Source organism: Salvelinus fontinalis, chromosome 7, assembly GCF_029448725.1.
Source record: "Salvelinus fontinalis isolate EN_2023a chromosome 7, ASM2944872v1, whole genome shotgun sequence".
Lineage (NCBI taxonomy): Eukaryota > Metazoa > Chordata > Actinopteri > Salmoniformes > Salmonidae > Salvelinus > Salvelinus fontinalis.
This window is the reverse complement of record NC_074671.1, coordinates 57,127,437-57,141,017: the sequence shown is the minus strand read 5'-3', so window position 1 is coordinate 57,141,017 and position 13,581 is coordinate 57,127,437. Positions and strand designations below refer to the sequence as shown.

General features: G+C 44.7%; 2 protein-coding genes across 4 annotated transcripts; one reads left to right on the top strand and one right to left on the bottom strand.

The window, feature by feature from the left end:
• Window positions 1–645: 645 nt before the first annotated feature.
• On the bottom strand, window positions 646–1,966 carry LOC129859824 (lipoyltransferase 1, mitochondrial-like). Its single transcript, XM_055929972.1, has one exon. The coding sequence runs from the start codon at window positions 1,804–1,806 to the stop codon at window positions 667–669; it is 1,140 nt and encodes a 379-aa protein (XP_055785947.1). The 5' UTR covers window positions 1,807–1,966; the 3' UTR covers window positions 646–666.
• Window positions 1,967–2,001: 35 nt separating this feature from the next.
• Window positions 2,002–12,380, top strand: LOC129859822 (testis-specific gene 10 protein-like). 3 transcript variants are annotated; one of them, XM_055929969.1, is made up of 19 exons: window positions 2,002–2,799; window positions 3,280–3,481; window positions 3,594–3,937; window positions 4,028–4,236; window positions 5,304–5,459; window positions 5,582–5,767; window positions 5,900–5,977; window positions 6,107–6,258; window positions 6,421–6,536; window positions 6,655–6,809; window positions 6,953–7,008; window positions 7,166–7,334; window positions 7,733–7,843; window positions 8,311–8,496; window positions 8,718–8,885; window positions 10,512–10,693; window positions 10,908–11,012; window positions 11,155–11,307; window positions 11,504–12,380. In XM_055929969.1, exons 3-19 carry the CDS (start codon window positions 3,772–3,774, stop codon window positions 11,532–11,534), a joined length of 2,379 nt encoding a protein of 792 aa, XP_055785944.1. In that variant the 5' UTR covers window positions 2,002–2,799; window positions 3,280–3,481; window positions 3,594–3,771; the 3' UTR covers window positions 11,535–12,380. The 3 variants fall into 3 exon arrangements, with proteins under 3 accessions (XP_055785944.1, XP_055785946.1, XP_055785945.1); XM_055929970.1 differs by lacking the exon at window positions 2,002–2,799 and having other exon boundaries at window positions 3,347–3,481; window positions 3,594–3,659; window positions 3,781–3,937; XM_055929971.1 differs by lacking the exons at window positions 10,512–10,693; window positions 10,908–11,012; window positions 11,155–11,307; window positions 11,504–12,380 and adding an exon at window positions 10,003–10,220 and having other exon boundaries at window positions 3,280–3,937.
• The last annotated feature ends 1,201 nt before the right edge of the window (window positions 12,381–13,581 follow it).

Genomic DNA, 13,581 nt, shown 5'->3' with positions numbered 1-13,581 from the left:
TCTATAAAACTTAATCCACTCAGTTCGTAACAGATTTTAATTTTGGGAACAGAAAACTGTATTGGGGTCAAATGTTTCATCGATGACAAAATTTGCAGAATGTCAGCCAAAATCCATATCGCTCCATCTTCCCCCACTGCCCGCCACTGGGCTTCTTCTCATCACTTGTTTTTCAAAGCAGAAGATCACTGGTTGAAGGATGTGGGGGAAGCTAAGTTGTTAGCAGCACACTGACCCCCATTACAGAGGCAGCATTTATTGCACTCCGGAAAAGGATGTAACCTATTTTCGAAAGGGTATATTTAAGAAATAAGGCCAGAGGGGGTATGGTATATGGCCAATATACCACAGCTAAGGGCTGTTCTTAAGCACAACGCAATGCTGAGTGCCTAGATACAGTCCTTAGTCGTGGTATATTGGCCATATATCCCAAACCCCCGAGGTGTATTATTGCTATTATAAACTGGTTACCAGTGTAATTAGATGTTTATGCAGAAGTTGTGCTATGGAAATACTTTGTGTGCATATAAAGTCAGGGTCTACAGATAACTTTCTAGAACGGCTATACAGAGAGCACCCCTTCCTTTGGTCCAGAGAAATTGGTGATTAAACTATCCCAATAACAAAACACTGGACAACTCAGTATATCATGCAGCAGTGCTTTATTCACATCATGAAGACAACTCTTTGGCACAGATTATACATCTTTCTTTCAAGTTCTTTATTTTGTGGGATTGTCCTCAGAAATTCTGCTGCGATTACTGATGTCTTGTAGGGACATAATTTCCCACCTATCAGGTGTAAGGAGAACTCTCGAGACAATTCCACAGGTAGCCAGTCCGAGGGAACCTCAATGTCACAAGTTTCTATAATGCCATTTTTGATGTCCATGTTTAGAGTTGCATTGCAGATAGACGTGTCATTTTTCAACTCAAAAGTCGTACAGATACTGAACTTAGGAGTCCTTCCAAATGTCCACTCCCATGCCAACAGTTCGCGGGCCATTCTTTGGATACCAGGCAAGGACAGCTCATCACTTGGGTCCACAAGTGTTACAGGGCTGCTGAAACCAAACTCTGTGTTGTACTGGGATGCCACTGAATCCATGATAGTGTCACAGTCCAACGTCGGGTCCTCATCCAGCAGGTTTTTCACAGGGGATGGCACGCTTTGCGTTGCATTGCTCTTGATACCCTGGCAGGTCGGTTTCAGCACCTCGGACAGAAGTGCCCTGTCAGCCGAACACAGCAGAGTGCAGTGATGGTAAGCTGCTGTCCTTCCCAATTTAGCAGCGGTTCCTGAAATCTTGTGGTGGCCATTTAGCAAGATGTCAAACCTCTCTGTTGCACGTACATCCATGTCTGGCCTGAGTCCTTTCAGAGCACTTGTCACGACTTGGAGATTCCTGTGACGGTCATAGTTTTTCTTGGACGTGAAGAAAGTCAAATTGACATTTCCTAAATCGTGGAATACAGTCCCGCCCCCACTGCGTCGCCTGGCGAGCGGTATCCCTTTCTGTCTCATGGCCTGAAGGTTGCACTCTTGCCACGGGTTCTGATGTCTCCCTATCACCACCGCTGGGGCATTACTCCATAAGAAGAGCATACTCCGGTTTTGGAGGTCAACATGATCGTGTATCCAGTCCTCCAATGCTAAGTTTTCAAATATGTCTGTTGACAAAGATTTGAGGATAAGTCCTGATTTACCAGTCTCGTCAATGACAGCTGACAATGTGCTCTTGGCTCGAGCCGATCGAAAACAGGCTTCGGATTGTGCGAACAAATTCGAGAATGTTCTTAAAATCATCGCGCCTCTATCTGTCGTTTCTTCTGTGCATCTGAAAATAGTTTATCACTTTTGTTGAATGAAACTTTTCCAAATACATGAATGGAAACGTTCAGAGTGAATACGTTTTCAGATCCAATTCGTTTTTACACACATACTTCCGTTGTTCTTCTTCTCATTTTCTTAAAGGCACGGTTTATTTACCCTTGTTGTAACACTGCCATCTGCTGTGCTGGAGCAATATCGACTCCGTGTTGCTCAAGTGATTTTCGATGCTGGTTTTACAACGCCACCCAGCGGTATAAATCGTAAATTGAGTCAAAAAGGATTTACTAGTTCGTGATGGGCTGGGTTGGATTTAAAATATTATTTTTGGCTTATTTTTCTAAATCAACAAACTAACAGGTTAACACTTGCCCCTCTGCAAAAGCAGCCACAAAAGGCTCACTATATGGACGTATCATGTACCGCAGAGGGACAACAACTAGGCTCCCACAAAACAGATTGACAGTGCAATTTATTATAGTAGCCTACTTTTTAATCCTGACGAAGGCAAAATAACTTTGATTTATTTGAAGCCTGGGTTGCATTCATTTTGTTTTAAAATGGTAGCAGAAATTGCATAGAACACTGCAAAGCATTTAGCAATGCAGTCAAATCAGTCATTCTGATGCATAATACTTTTGCATTTAGACTTGGAATTACACTAAACTAACATTATCTTCTGCTAACATTATCAGCACGTTTTGTCAGTGTGTGGTGGAGGACCGGGTCACTACGTTGTCAAGGTAATGGACGCACACTGTGAAGAAAGGGCCTTTGCTGATTGGCTTGCAAGCTTGCGACATCTCGAATTTCGATCGAATCCTGACATCTGATTGGTCAGATCGTTTATCCCGTATGAAAAGCGGTTTAGGAGCCATTCAAGGTTTACAACAGCAAACCCCAGTGATTTATCCAGATAACCTCACGTAACTATTTGCTAGCTACAGCTATAACTATTTCATCCATAAAGTAAGTTGAAGATCTCTCTCTCAACCATGATTTGTTTTTGTTTACATCTAATGTTTTACTTAGACAAGCAGTAGCTTTAGCCTAATTCTAATTAAGTGTTTAGCGAGCAATCTTGCCATAATAAAATCAGTATCGCTTTCGACAATTCAAGGCTAGCGTCGTTAGCAAGATTGCTGTGATTTGGAAGACTACTTTGCAAACTAGCAAGCTTTTGAAATCCAATACAGTGCTGTTTATAATACATTCATAATCAGTAGCTCGATTAAAAACACCTGTTCGCCAAATAAGGAACTTTAATGTAATGTTTTGGATAGCAAGGTCAAGTTTGAATATGCTTGGTTACCATGACAACGTAAATTGTTTAGAACAGTGTGTCATAAATCAGGCACTCTTGTTAGTTTTTTATCTATCAGCTTGATACAGATACATTTTCTTATTTTATTTATTTTCACCTAATCCCCATTGCCCTTCCTGTGTCAGGCTGCAGAGGTTAGTGTGGCTGGTGTGCAGGCTGAGGAGGTGTAGCTTCAGCAGGGGGTGAGGGGAGGAGGAGGTGGAGGAGCTGTCTTTGGGGAACCAGCAGGAGCCAGGCCATATCAGTACACCAGCTCAGCTGCAGGAAGAGCAGTACCAGCAGGGCCCCACACTGGAGACAACAGAGGACCACACACAGCATGCAGAGGTAGACTTACTGTGTGCCTAAGAGGGGATGCGATGATGTGAATACTGAACACAATGGATGAGGGAATGTCTGATTGAATCAATGCAAGATTTCTTGGGGTCTGGTTTTGTAGAGCATCATCGAAAACCTGCAGAGGAAGATCACGTCACTAGAGGGCGCTATCACCAAAGTGACACCTGTAAGACCACGACTGGTACCACTATATTGCATTCTAATTGAACAGGCATAAAGAAAATAGTATAATCAATAGCCTACATTTACCATCCACCCTGGCTTCTGGGTTCTGGGCTATGTCTCAGGATAGCGAGTCGGCAGACACTGAACCAATAGAACTTGAGACCCAGCTGAACCCCACAGTAGAGCAGAATCAGGAGCAGGACCTGCAGGCCTTACTGGACCAGTTGCACCAGGAGAGAGACAGTCTGAACAGACTGGTGCAGAAGCTCAGCCTCACAGGTGAGTTACTCTGGGGCTGGACTGAGAGGAGAGAGGGTAGTGGAGAACGAGATGCCAGAATGTGATGTAACATTGTTGGCTATCCTACAGAGAGAGAGCAGGTCCTGTTCACAGAGCCAGGCGGCAGGGGCAAACGTGGCTCTCGTCTGGACAGCTTCTTGCGGAGCGTGGAGGAGGAGAGGGACTACTACAGACAGGAAGCAGACAGCCTGAGGAGGATGCTGAGGGGCAGGTGCTCCTGTAGCCCCTGTCGGGGGCACCTCCAGAGCCGCAGCCCGACCCGCCAGTCCCCTGTCAAGGTAAAGGAATGGCAGTCTAATATTAACTAGAAATGTAAATAGGGATTTGTTACACCATCTTCAGTGTTATAAATGTATAAATGACGCTATATATACATTTTCAGAAATGTTGGTAAATTAGCTTTTATTGCTTAAAGAAATGATGAAAAAGATTGGTGTGTTATTTCACTATCTAATCATGGCATGGGGTTGTTCACTGACAGATGTGTATTTGTTTAAAATATATTACTTGATGGTTTCATTTCAGAGAGACAAATAATCATATTTCTTAGCAAAATGTTATATATCCGGCTCACTCTCAGAGAAATAAGTAGTACTGCTAGGTTTTACACAGTCAAATGTAATACATGGTAACATTTTTAATAAAGAACTGTAGAAGTTATACATTTTTGACATCAATATAATAAAACAATTAAATACAATTCATTCAGTAATATAAGACCTGTGAAACATTTACATTTGACATTTTAGTTGTTTAGCAGATGCTCTCATCCATAGCGACTTTAAGTAAGTGCATTTATCGTAAGGTAGCTAGGTGAGACAACCACATATCACAGTCAAATATACAGGATACCAACATTGCATTCCAGCGAAACAATATAGCGTTAAGCAAAATAAATACATTTTCATACACACTAAAATCTATTAATTAAACATCTGAGAACAGTAATATTTTACACACGCATGAAGGAACCCGTAAGCAATCATTTCTGATGGAGTAGAAATGTGAAAAATTGGTGGACATAGCATTTTGTAAATAAACTCTTCAAATATTACTTTTTCCATTTTAATCAGAAAAAATAGAATTTCTGACCAATGTCTCCTGGACTACGAGCACTTTGTCATAATACTAATGTAACAGCTGATGTACTCTTTTGAAATGTGACATCATGTCTCGTTCCCCTGTTTTGGGCAGGGGGGCAGCTATGATTCTGACATCATGTCTCGTTCCCCTGTTTTGGGCAGGGGGGCAGCTTTGATTCTGACATCATGTCTCGTTCCCCTGTTTTGGCCAGGGGGGGCAGCTATGATTCTGACATCATGTCTCGTTCCCCTGTTTTGGGCAGGGGGGCAGCTATGATTCTGAGCTGATCAGGGTCTTGAGAGAGCGGGACGAGATGCAGAACATGCTGGATAAGTATGAGCGCCACCTGTCAGAGATCCAGGCCAACGTGAAAGTTCTGACTGCCGACAGAGACAAGACCAGCATGCACTACCAGCAGGCCAGTACCATTCTTAAAGGAATAGTTAACTCCAACAAAACACGTTTTGTCCAACTTTTTCTTCGCTCAGTTCCAAATGAATGGGAAATCATTTTGCTGGTAACAATCCCATTCTTCATCAGGCCCAGCAGGAGATAGCGTCGCTGCGTCGCGAGGTACTGAAATCCAAGTCGTCGCGCGCAGATAAGAGCAGTGTTACTGTGTCAGCTCAGAGCATCCTGAAGCGCGTGGAGGCGGAGAGAGACGAGGCCAAGGTCGACCTCCACCGTATGAGCACAGAGAGGGACAGTCTGAGGGAGAGACTCAAGGTCAATATATTAACCAGATTGGACAATAATCTACTTCTGAGTGTTCCAGCATGGCCATCTATTGACTACCAATGAAAGTGTGTGTGTATCCTGCTGAGAGAAAGTGTCTATGTGTGTGTTGCGTGTTGTCAGACCTCTCAGGAGACAGCCATCAGTGAGAGGGCTCATCTGGAGCAGAGGGTGGAGGACCTGCAGACAGCCATTCTCACTGTGAGTGAGGAGGAGAAAACCTCCATAGAAACACAATGACTAGAACAGACACACTCTTTAAATGTCCTTAGTTTGGAATGGAATGTTCGTTCTGCTAATTGCATTTCATGGTGATTCTCCTTGCTGTAGCTGGAGCATGAGCGGGGGGACCAGAAGAGCCGTCTTGCCCTGATGAGGGAGTCCATGATGGGGCTAGAGGAGGAGGTCCACACCCTGGGCAGGAAGCTGGCCGCTGCTGAGGACGAACACAGCAGGACCAGGAACGAGTGTGTCATGCTGAGGTAAGCAAGGAACCAGCACTGATGTATGAAGTCATGTGGTTGGGGATTCACTTCCTGCATCAGCCACATACTGGACATGTGTGGGAACTGTTACTTCTATAGCGTCCATCTAATCCCTTTTATAGCATCCTATTAAGTGTGTGCTCGCACGTGTGTGTTCAGACTGTCCAACAGTGAGACACAGAACGCCCTGAGTGACAGCCAGCGCAGACTGACCTCCCGCATCGGAGAACTACAGACCTCCCAGGAGAGGAACAAACTGCTGGACGAGAAGAACGGTGAGGAGACAAGGTCTGTGTGTGTGTGTGTGTGTGTGTGTGTGTGTGTGTGTGTGTGTGTGTGTAATAACGCTATTTCAGATAACCTTACCAAACTGAGCCTTCTCTGTTGTGTCAGACTCTCTACTGAGGCAGATGTCTGGTCTAAGAGAGGAGGTGAGCAGTTTACAGTCCACCATCACTGACCTGGACCAGAGGAGAGACTCCCTGCAGGAGCAGCTGGAGAACAAGACTGACCTCCTTAACTCAGCCCACAACCAGCTGGACGACAACGTAATCAACTGAACACTAACTACACACACAGCCAATTGTACCTGCCAGCCACTATGTTTAGGACGTTGACACGTCTACTTGGATATCACCTCATGAGATGTGAAAAGAGATGGTCTCTTTGGTTTCTATGTGTTTTTCTTCAGGAGAAAACCATCAGGAATCTCAGGTTGTCCATTGAGGAGCTGGAGACATCAGCAGAGTGAGTCTGAGTTGTCCAGTACCACAAAGCTTCACACAGCAGCATCAGATGCCAAGTCACCATACTAAGGTTCACTCAGAGACGCATACGGATTGCACCACCTGTATAAGTTAACCTCGAAACTCTGACCCCTGGCTGTGACCTTTCTGTTCCCCAGGAGCGTTCGTGAGGATCTGGCAGGGCGGGAGAGGGAGCTGGAGGCTTTGAGGAGGAGGGTGGGGGATGCGGAGGAGGAGCTGGGGGCTTTGGCCAAGGTGAAGGATTCCACCCTGAGGGAGAATGCTCAACTCCGAGAGGAACTGGACAGGAGCCGCCTCAACAACCAGGTCAGATACAGCACTTTCTGACCAAACCAGGAGCACAAATATTATTTTTTTACTTTGAAACGATCAACCTTTTAGGGTTCATATTATTTAGGGAGGATGGTATGTAGCCTGGTATCTGTCTCTGTTCAGCTATTACATTCCACTCCTTGTACTCTGTGTCATTTGCCAAGTGACAGGAGTGGAAAGGATTGGAATGTTAGCTAAAAAGACTGGAACCCAGACTAGATGCCATGGGCTCATGGTCCAGAATAGTTTTTCATCCCAGGTGATTGGTTAGGGCAAACAGTAGTAGAAAACACTAGGACACCATATTATACATGATATACCAAACCTCATGGCCATTATCTCTTTAGAATCTCACAAACACTTTGTAAGGTCTAGTTTGTTTTGCTGTCCAGGCCCTGGAGCTGAATTCTGAGGACTCTGCCCAGGAGGTGCATGAGCTGCAGAGGAAGGTACAGGACTATGTGGCTGACATCTCCCGCATCGAGAACCTGCTGTCCACCAAGGTACCCTCTGCTGTAACTGTGAATGGATGATATTTCAATTTGTGATCTGTTAATTATGTCTTGTCGAACTAATTATCACTCATCCAGAGTAGCTATGGCTGCGTTTACACAGGCAGCCCAATTCTGATATTTAGCCCAAACATTGTCAAAAGAGCTGATCTGATTGGTCAAAATACCTATTAGTGGAAAAATAATCAGAATTGGGGTTCTGTGTAGCCTTTTGAGTTCCAGATCAATTCCTTTTTGAAAATGTGTTTTTTTCCTTTCCTCCTGGTGCTTACTGTAAGCGGCAATCAACGTTTTCAGACTGGAGTTGGGTAGGGACTGATAGCCAAGACCTTTTCACTTGCACTGATTCCTTGTGGAGCTAAACAAATAATCCAAATGTGTGTGTGTGTGTGTGTGTGTGTGTGTGTGTGTGTGTGTGTGTGTGTGTGTGTGTGTGTGTGTGTGTGTGTGTCCACCAGGAGCGGGAGTGCAGGGAGCACCAGGAGGCTCGGCGGCGTGCGTCGGCCCAGGCCGAGAGCTGGGAGGGACAGGCGCGGCAGGCGGAGGGGAGCATCAGCGAGCTGAGGCTGGAGCTGATGTCCTCAGACATGGAGAGACGCAGACTCAAGGAGAAGGTGGAGGCTCTGGAGGCCAGTCTGCAGGAGGTCTGTCTAACCCTACTGTCTCTATCATTAGGGATTATCACTGGTTACACACTGGGTCATATTCATTAGACACCAAACGGACTGAAACAGGGTGGGACTACCTGAAGTTGTCCAATAACAAAAGCTCAGTTTAGTTTTCTGTTGTTAAAGGTTTTGCGACGTTTTACCATGTTGTGCGTAATGAAGATGACCCTGGACTCCTATAGTTGTGTGTATCCTAGGCGTTGTCTGCAGAGCGGAGCTGCAGCAGCCAGGTGTCTCAGCTCAACAGGAGTCTGCTGCACACTGAGGAGCAGTTGAGACAGGCCCAGGGGGAACACACCGCCACTCAGACTGACCTGGAGAAGACCAGGGAGCTCTGTGTCAAACTGGACGCCAGCAAGGAGGCTGTGAGTCATGGAGTGGATGGTGTGTGTGTGTGTGTGTGTGTGTGTGTGTGTGTGTGTGTGTGTGTGTGTGTGTGTGTGTGTGTGTGTGTGTGTGTGTGTGTGTGTGTGTGTGTGTGTGTGTGTGTGTGTGTGTGTGTGTGTGTGTGTGTGTGTGTGTGTGTGTGTGTGTGTGTGTGTGTGTGTGCGCATACAGTACCGGTCAAATTTTTTGAACACCTACTCATTCAAGGGTTTTTCTTTATTTTCTACATTGTAGAATAATAGTGCAGACATCAAAACTATGAAATAACACATATGCGATTATGTAGTAACCAAAACAGTGTTAAACAAATCTAAATATATTTTATATTTGAGATTCTTCAAATAGCCACCCAGTGCCTTGATGACAGCTTTGCACACTCTTGGCATTCTCTCAACCAGCTTCATGAGGTAGTCACCTGGAATGCATTTCAATTAACAGGTGTGCCTTGTTAAAGGTTAATTTGTGGAATTTATTTCCTCCTTAATGCGTTTTAGCCAATCAGTTGTGTTGTGACAAGGTAGGGGTGGTATACAGAAGATAGCCCTATTTGGTAAAATATAAAGTCCATATTATGGCAAGAACGGTTCAAATAAACAAAGAGAAACGACAGTCCATCATTACTTTAAGACATGAAGGTGAGTCAATACGGAAAATGTCAAGAACTTTGAAAGTTACTTCAAGTGCAGTTGCAAAAACCATAAAGTGCTTTGATGAAACTGGCTCTCATGAGGACCGCCACAGGAATGGAAGACCCTGAGTTACCTCCGCTGCAGAGGATAAGTTCATTAGAGTTACCAGCCTCAGAAATTGCAGCCCAAGTAAATGCTTCACAGAGTTCAAGTAACAGACACATCTCAACATCAACTGTTAAGAAGAGACTGTGTGAATCAGGCCTTCATGGTGTAATGTGTATTTCCCACCATAAAGCATGGAGTAGAAGGTGTTATGGTGTGGGGGTGCTTTTCTGGTGACACTGTCTGTGATTTATTTAGAATTCAAGGCACACTTAACCAGCATGGCTACCACAGCATTCTACAGCGATTCGCCATCCCATCTGGTTTGAGCTTAGTGGGACTATCATTTGTTTTTCAACAGGACAATGACCCAACACACCTCCAGGCTGTGTAAGAGCTATTTTACCAAGAAGGAGAGTGATGGAGTGCTGCATCAGATGACCTGACCTCCACAATCCCCCGACCTCAACCAAATTGAGATGGTTTGGAATGAGTCAGACTGCAGAGTGAAGGAAAAGCAGCCAACAAGTGCTCAGCATATGTGGGAACTCCTTCAAGACTGTTGGAAAAGCATTCCAGGTGAAGCTGGTTGAGAGAATGCCAAGAGTGTGCAAAGCTGTCATCAAGGCAATGGGTGGCTATTTGAAGAATCTAAAATATATTTGGATTTGTTTAACACTGTTTTGGTCACTACATTATTCCATATGTGTTATTTCATAGTTTTGATGTCTTCACTATTCTACAATGTAGAACATAGTAAAAATAAAGAAAAACCCTTGAATGAGTAGGTGTTCTAAAACTTTTCTTCAGTAGTGTATGTCAACATGTTTGTGTGTGTGTGTTAACAGTACACTGTGTGTGTGCTTGTAGGTGCAGTGTGAGCTGGAGCTGCTCATGAAGCAGCTTTCCAGTGAGCGTCTGAGCATGAAGAGCCTGGAATCCATGCTGGTGTCCACCAGGGAGAAGGAGCTACACCGACAGCTCAGCTCCCAGGAGAGACACACGGAGATCCAGCTGCTCAGGGACAAACTCACCGCGGCCGACAGCAAGGCGTGAGCAGACACTTGGTCGCTGTTGGAAGGGTTTCTGATTTGTTCGGTTGCCTGTTTTGACAGCTTCCCTCTTTGTTTCTCTCCCTCTTTCTCTTTTCATCTATCCACCTCCAACTCAATTCTCTCTCTCTACATTTCGTTCTGTCTATCTCTCTCTCTCTCTCTCTCTCTCTCTCTCTCTCTCTCTCTCTCTCTCTCTCTCTCTCTCTCTCAGGAGCTCTCAGCGTAGAGAGGTGACTACATTGAGTACTCGTTCGGCACAGCTAGAGGCTGACCTGGACATGACCAAAAGACAGCTATCTACTGAGCGGTTTGAGAGGTCTGTCTGTCTGTCTCTCCTTGCTTGTCGTAAAGGCTTTGCTTGTGCTTTGCTTTACTCTCTCTCTCTCTCTCTCTCTCTTTCTCTCTCTCTTTCTCTCTCTCTCTTTGTCTCTCTCTCTTTCTCTCTCTCTCTCTCGTAGGGAGAGGGCAGTGCAGGAGCTGCGTCGTCAGGGTCTGTCGTCATCGTCCTCTGGCCTGCATCCCTCCTCCCCTCACCTGCGTCGCTCCCTCAGCCCCAGCAGGCCCCTGTGGTCCACCCCAGACCACCTGGCCAGAGAGAGATCCCCAGAGAGGTGGGCCCCCTCCCTGAACACCTCACATTGAATACAGCACACATATATTTCTACATCTCAGTGTGTGTTTGTGTGTGTGTGTGTGTGTGTGTGTGTGTGTGTGTGTGTGTGTGTGTGTGTGTGTGTGTGTGTGTGTGTGTGTGTGTGTGTGTGTGTGTGTGTGTGTGTGTGTGTGTGTGTGTGTGTGTGGTGACAGGAGCCTGGGGTTCAAGGACCTCTACGACTGAACAGATCTCTCTCTGGAGGAAAGACAACCCAACCTTCTCTCTAGTCCTACTGTGCTATGATGTCGTTCTTCAACTCAAACCCTGTGATGTCATGATCAGGACCTCAGGTTCAGAACAACCCTCCTAGACCGGAAATAGTTTCAACAAGTGTCATCTCAAATGTATTTTTTATAAAATTTTACAAATGAACTGGCATCACTGTGTTTGGTTGTGTGCATTGATCTGTAAAATGAGTGACCATTCAGTATATTTTTGATGAAGATTTGATTTATTGTTGCTGTTGCCTCAACTTACTGTTGAGAGTTAGAATAGTAGACGGTGCAATTGTGCATCAGTAGTTTTTCTCTTGTAATGTCAGTCACTGATGGTCACTTAATTAGACCGTCAGCAAATTTGAGTTATGATTGGTAAGTTAGTCGAGCCATCTAAACTTATAGTAATCATGGTCAGATTACCGACTGGCGGCCACCATTGATATTGTAATTCACTCTCACTCAGATATATTAAAAACTGCAATTATTTCTCTCCAACCTATGGCAAAATTCATAGAATTGCAGGAAATTAGCTGTAACACTGCTAATTTTTCTCTGCCCCATTGCATAATGAGCAGAATTGCATGAAATTAGCCTAGTGGTTAGAGCGTTGGGCCAGTAACCGAAAGGTTGCTGGATCGAATCCCTGAGCTGACGAGGTAAAAATCTGTCGTTCTGCCCGTGAACACGGCAGTTAACACACTGTTCCCCGGTAGGACTTCATTGTAAATAAGAATTTGTTCTTAACTGACTTGCCTAGTTAACTAAAGGTTAAATACATTTTTTTAAATAAAATATACAATTTCTAAGTCTTCTCTCAGCCCAATGGCAAAATGTTTATAATTGCCTCAATCTTGCTTTAAAACTGCAACATTTTCTCTTCGCCCCATGGCAAAATGTGGAAAACTGCAGGAAATTAACTAAAACATAAATGTTTTCTCTCTGCTGCCACTAAAATGTTTTGCTCGCAAGGGCCCCCAAAGTGCTATGACTGCATGTGTTCGGTATGCAGACCTGCTAGCTACATGATGAGTTCAGTTTTTTCCCGGCCCCCACCCCAATCAAAGTTGCCCATCCCTACTCTAACTCAACAGAAGGCAGGTACAGTAGGTTATATCCAAGTGCAATGACCGAGTGCTATCACCCCTAAAAAAAAAAAAAGGTGCTATGACCGATCACCAAGTTGATTGTATGACTTGACAGAAACATGATAATCCTGCAATAAACAAAACAGATAGCACAGGCACAGTACACCCAACATGAGAAACAGCATTTACAATCATTAGCAAAGATAATATCACAGGGGTTTGTGAAACACAAGCGGCAATCTATTTGAATATACAGTATCTATGGCATAAACCGATACTCTCACATCACACATCAATCAACTTGCACTGTTTCTATCCAGCATTATTTTATGGCATTGTGTAATATTATGGTTGATTGGGCGTGGAAAGATGTGCTCTGAGAGATGAAATAAGACCAATAATAAGCCCTGAAGAGGGAAGGAGAACGGAACGAGAGAGAGACAGAGAGGAAGAGAGAGAGCAGTGAAGACATAGTGGGGGGTACCAGCTAGTTATACTTGTGGAGGGTGTTCTGTAGAAATTAGTATTTGTGTGTGTGTGTGTGTGTGTGTGTGTGTGTGTGTGTGTGTGTGTGTGTGTGTGTGTGTGTGGTTTCATGGTGTGACTAGCAGTGTGCCAGGTGTGTCATAATACCCTTGTTCTGTCTCAGAAGTAGATTGGGTAGGCTGAATGTCTGCGTCCTGCCCAAGGTAATGACTATCCAAAGGTTGCTGCCAGGCTGCTGCCAGGTTGCTGCCAGGCTCCTGCCAGGTTGCTGCCAGGTTGCTGCCAGGCTGCTGCCTGACTACAGGATGCAGGAGAGCAGAGTTTCTAGTCCCCCCAAGTTTTCTGAGCAATTTTTTAAATGTATTTCATTTTATTGTTAATTTGGAAATCTGTTACAAAAAAATCCTATGCATGATAGAGATACGTGATAGAGATACACAG

Bases quoted from the DNA above. Each gene is read 5' to 3' on its own strand.
- LOC129859824 (XM_055929972.1), bottom strand. From the start codon at position 1,806: ATGATTTTAAGAACATTCTCGAATTTGTTCGCACAATCCGAAGCCTGT.
- LOC129859822 (XM_055929969.1), top strand. From the start codon at position 3,772: ATGTCTCAGGATAGCGAGTCGGCAGACACTGAACCAATAGAACTTGAG. The intron at 5,460-5,581 runs GCCAGTACCATT...ATTCTTCATCAG, and splicing joins CCAGCATGCACTACCAGCAG to GCCCAGCAGGAGATAGCGTC. The intron at 6,259-6,420 runs GTAAGCAAGGAA...GTGTGTGTTCAG, and splicing joins AACGAGTGTGTCATGCTGAG to ACTGTCCAACAGTGAGACAC.